Genomic DNA, 5,059 nt, shown 5'->3' on the forward strand with positions numbered 1-5,059 from the left:
TCTCAGATCCCACATGCATGTCATGTTGCATAATAATAAGCTTATGTTTCCTATAAAAGTTTGTGTGGGCATATCATATTTCCACCCTTTCTGATACACCCTTATTTCAAGTTATCCCACTTTTTATTTGAGCTTTTCTTGCAAAGTTGTGCAAAGAAGATCAAAAGAAGAATGGCGGATTCCAATCAGGACTATGCAGCTGAAAACAAAAATTTCCAAGAAATGGAGATTGACTATGATGGGAATCCACAGGAGTTTGATGTGCAGAGAAAGATACACATGGTGGGTAATTGTCTGACCCGAGTTGCATACACTGTTAAAACTGAGGTGTTGGCATACACTCGTGGGTGTCACAAATTTGGGTGTTGTTTACTAATGGGGTGTTGAATCAATCTAGCTTGGTGTTGTTCTATTGAAAGAGGGGTGTTACTACAACACTACAACTTGTGTCAAATTTAAAGGATAGCCATGACACCCTTACAGGTGTTGCAATAACACTGTATTTAATACAGTGTAGGTAATGCAGCATACCTATTTATCTCAAGCAGCTGATTGTGCCACAGCTATGGTCCGTCCAAATCCTAGTAATAGGAGTTAGTTAGCTTCTAAGGTGTAGGTTAGGTTCTAGGAGTAGGCCGTAGGATACATTGTTAGGTTTAGGTCCTAGGGACTGGGCGGACCAATTTGCTGTGTGGAGGCGGACCCCATGCTCAGGGGAAATGCAGCTCTGCTAGCCTCGGGTTCTGTTTGACCACCATTTGTTTGTGTTGCAAGCTTAGGTGGTGAGGCCCATACGAAAGTTACCAACCCTACCTTCTTTCTACCCTTTGGTAGTTTGTAAGGTTTATATATATTTTTGAGCTTCATAGGATATTAAGTAATATTCATTACCAACCTTTACAAGTGTCTATGATTATAATACGAACACTTTGTTTTGTTCGAATGTAAGTGGCACCACACTTACTATTCCTATGAGGTTTCTGACCAATATCCTCAACAGCAGTAGTTGGGTGAGAGTACTGCAGCAATATAATATGATAGTGATTTTGCTCATGATCTATTATATGCAGGCAAAAAGACACACAAATTAAATAGGAAAAACAATAAGTTCATTATACCTTGTAATTCAAACAGTCAGCGAGAAAACTTTGGATCTTTACTATGCTTCGAAAAGGTACGCTTCAACATGTAAATAGAGCTTCGCAACACAGAAGGCTTTCTTGATCCAAGACTTGTGAGACGATTAATTTTTCCATTTGATGAAAAAGAAACACTAAAGTAATTTATCTTCACACCTCTGTTGTCCCAGGACCCAAGGTCATCAGCACGAACGTCATTGTGAATTGAAAGCATTGTAGAATTTATTATAAAAGAAGCACTGGTTCTACAACCAATAGGTTGTTTAGAGCACTCCATTTTTCTGTCATGATCAAAAAAAGATGCATAACTCTCTCAGTGGAGTAACTAGGACACTCAGCAATAAAAGCTATATTCTTATCACCATCGAAGTATCTAAGTTATGAAGAAACGTGTACTATTACAAAGATACAACATAAATACTTCTTACTGTATGATGAAGTCTTTCTCATCTGTAGTGGCAAAGCTGGAGTCCTGACTGCTGTCCTGACTACTAACAGTAAGATCAATAACTTCCTGTGTGGTTGTGACTTCAGTAATGGAATCATCTAAAGTCCCCGAAGAGTCATCCATTGTGTCTTTAAGGGATGCCAGAGGACTTGGAAGTAGTGGTGGTGACCATGCATCATCACTCCAGTGCTCTGTCTCACAGGTAATACTAAAGGAATCCCGTGCACTACAGTAAAAAGAAGTGATCATACTTGTTCGAGCCGAGGAGCTGGCACTTACTCAGTCATGCTAAAGTATATCTTAACTTGATACAAGGTGACTATAGATAAATCTAGGCTTGCCTGGAAAGATCCGAGGGTATATTGCCACTCGTTTGCCATGCATAGACACGCTCTCTCTCACACACTTATTTCAGTATTTTCAGTCCTTTTTCTGGTCCGTATTTCAGTCCATTTTTGGTTCAGTTTAGTCTTTTAGTCATGTCCACTTATTACAGTTACTTTGAAAGTTTTATTTGCACATGTTTCATTTAAATGTCAATTGTACCTTCGTTATCAGAGACCTTTGTTACTCATTTAATGGTCATTTTTTAACAGTTTAGGTCTTATTTCTGACTCATTTCATATGTTATTTGATTGTACTGCATTACTTGCTGGCTTAGTTGCTACAGTGGTATCAAAGTGGCCTCCAAATGACCACTACTCTTATGGGTAAGTTAATGTCAGTATGGTTATATTATGATGTAAGTCAACATGTATCTAATTGCAGTTACAGCATGTATTGTCCATGTGTTGCATGAACCTAGTGTTTTTTAGAAAAAAATCACTATAACTTTTATTGTAATATAATTTTAGGTATGTTCGTGCAGAAGTTATTGCTGGTTTCATTAATGCACTTTTTCTACTATTTATTGCTTTTTTTATATTTGCAGAGGCAATTGAGGTACATACTTTGAAGTGAGATAAAATCCATTTAATTTTGTTGCAGAGAGCTTTTGAACCACCTGAAGTGAAACATGACCGATTATTGGTTGTATCTGTTGGTGGTTTTATTGTTAACTTAATTGGGATTTTTGCATTTCATCATGGAGGTAGAGCTTTTTAGTTATTTATGATACTGTTTCATTTTCGTTAAGGTCATAGTCACTCTCATAGCCATAGTTCATGTAGTCATAGCCATGATCATTCACATGGTTCAGTTCTTGACACTCATGCTGATCATGTTCATAAATCTCATCATCATGATGCCTCAAAAGGAAGTAACTCTCAGATAATGCAAGGTTAATTTAACTTTTACTGTTTTATGTTTATGTGAAGTGTACTGTTGGTGGGAAAGTTTGGATAGTGTTAATTTAGCCAAATTTAATGTTTTGATAGCCTATCACCAAAATAAAAATCCAACATTTGTGCCAAATATCCAGAAGCTCAATGGCACATAGCCATGTAATTGCCAAACTAAAATTTACTAATGGCCAAATCTTCGCAATTTGGCAAATTTAACTTTCTCTAAAATTTTTGACTTCATGGTATTGACTGGGTATAAAGGTTGTATGATAAATAGCAGATATGAGGCCAAGGTTGGGGGTCTTACTGTTGGGATTGTAGCTCGGTACTACTAGTTTCCATGGTAGCTTGTTGTTCCTCGCAAATTCTTGCGTATGTACTGGGAAATTTTCTTACATGTTCCTTGCAAAGGCTTTTCTGGTATTTTTACATTCCTTGTATGTTTAATTACAAGCCTTGCATAATTGTTATAGTCACTTTTTATATAGTTGGTTTCAGTTGAGTTTGATGGGATGTTTTCATCATCAAAACTTCATGTGTAGCCCCACTCACACACAAATGAAATGGCTTGAAACTTTAGCATGCTCTTTTCTTCTTGTTGTAATTTGTTTTTTCCTATTCTCGTCACTGCTAACCCTGAATTTCACATGAATGAATATTGTGCTTGCTAGTACGTCAAGAAAGAATAAACATATGTATAATATCAACTGAGTGTCTGAGTGGAAAAAGTAATGACAAATAAAGAAACGTTAGAGTGGCACAGCAGACTAAGTGAGATTTCTTTCTGGAGTGCAGTCTTCTAGTTCAATTATATCTTGGCCAGGAGTGTTCCTTTTGCTACAAATAATTTTTACGACCTGGGGGCAAGCCCCCATGTCATCCAGAATTGAATTCACCAACGTGAGTTGTTTGTATGCATGTCACACTTACATTTCTTCTATACCTGTTGTAATTGAGACATAGCAAGCCTTATGACCACCTGCCCACGCTCATGTACGTAAGTGGGTGTGGCCATGGTGAGCAAAATGTTGGCTTTCACATTGGAACTAGCCATTAGCGACAGTACATTACTATTCTGTATACTTCTGTTTTTTCCACTAATCTATGATTCACTCCCACAAACCACGCCCAGCATACATTTGTTAATTTACTAGTTAATTAATTATACGCATACCTGAAAGTAATTCAGTCAAGACACACAGAAAAACCATACCAAATTCAATCTTCATTACAATACACACAAATAAAATCATTATCATCAATGTTTTCCTCTTCTGAGTCATCAGTAATGCATGACTTGTGAAACCATGTGTGGCACTGAATCCATTGAAAAGTTGTACTAGGACTGGTGGCATGGGAACACTTGTCATCTCCTTGAAAGCAATGTCCACTAACTTGAATTTCCACTTCATTCAAGGTTTCAAGGCACTTAGACATTTCGTTATTCTTTGGTTTTGCCAAGCGTGGTCTTGTTTTACATTTTATCTTAGCATATGAAAATTGAAGCTGTGGTTTACAATTAGCATTAGTAGCAATTTTTCTTTTTATTGGTAAAATTGAACATTCCTGATTCTCAATTGACGATTGTACAGTTAATACAGTTTCAATACTCCTACAGTTTAAAAATGCTAGGTCAATCTTCCTAAAAGTTGCAATTGCTTGCTTATGGATATGCAAGAGATCATTCAAAGGTTGATTGTGTGAGATATGTGATGAGTTAAGTACTCAGGAGACAGACATCAACTACATCTACTCTTGAGGATGTGCTGGTGCCAGTGGTGTAGGTGACGATGATGGAGAGAGTATTAGTAACTGAGGGGGTGGAACAAGTACATTTTCAAATTGTTGTAAATTGATATATTGATTGTATTAATACCAATTAGCACTTATAATCTCAACACAAAATAATGATAAAAAGGAGAGTTAGGAGAGAGAGAGAGAGAGAAACACACGGTAGAGTAATTAGTAAAAAGACCAAGAACATGCACACACGAAGAAATATATATATATGTATAACCACAGAAGGTTTTAGAAGGGAGAGCACATGTAAAACCACAACTATAATTACATTTACATTAATAGAACAATGACATAATTAACTACCTGTACGTAATATTTATAGCATGGTTAGTAGGCCTGTATGGGATTTATCAGACCCAAGGCCAAGGCCAAGGGTCTGATAATTCCCA

General features: G+C 36.8%; 1 protein-coding gene across 1 annotated transcript in view; it reads left to right on the forward strand.

Moving 5' to 3' along the window:
• The window catches only part of LOC100637193 (zinc transporter 7-like), a 49,109-nt gene extending 46,122 nt beyond the window's left edge, over positions 1-2,987 (forward strand). Inside the window, exons 3-6 of the mRNA XM_019998976.1 lie at positions 2,184-2,297; positions 2,442-2,529; positions 2,575-2,677; positions 2,723-2,987. Of these exons, the coding sequence (XP_019854535.1) occupies positions 2,184-2,297; positions 2,442-2,529; positions 2,575-2,677; positions 2,723-2,871 (454 nt within the window). The 3' untranslated portion in view covers positions 2,872-2,987. The remainder of the gene's footprint in view (positions 1-2,183; positions 2,298-2,441; positions 2,530-2,574; positions 2,678-2,722) is intronic.
• Positions 2,988-5,059: the final 2,072 nt, after the last annotated feature.

This window comes from Amphimedon queenslandica, unplaced genomic scaffold (genome assembly GCF_000090795.2).
Source record: "Amphimedon queenslandica unplaced genomic scaffold, v1.1 AMPQUscaffold_13518, whole genome shotgun sequence".
NCBI classification, from domain to species: domain Eukaryota; kingdom Metazoa; phylum Porifera; class Demospongiae; order Haplosclerida; family Niphatidae; genus Amphimedon; species Amphimedon queenslandica.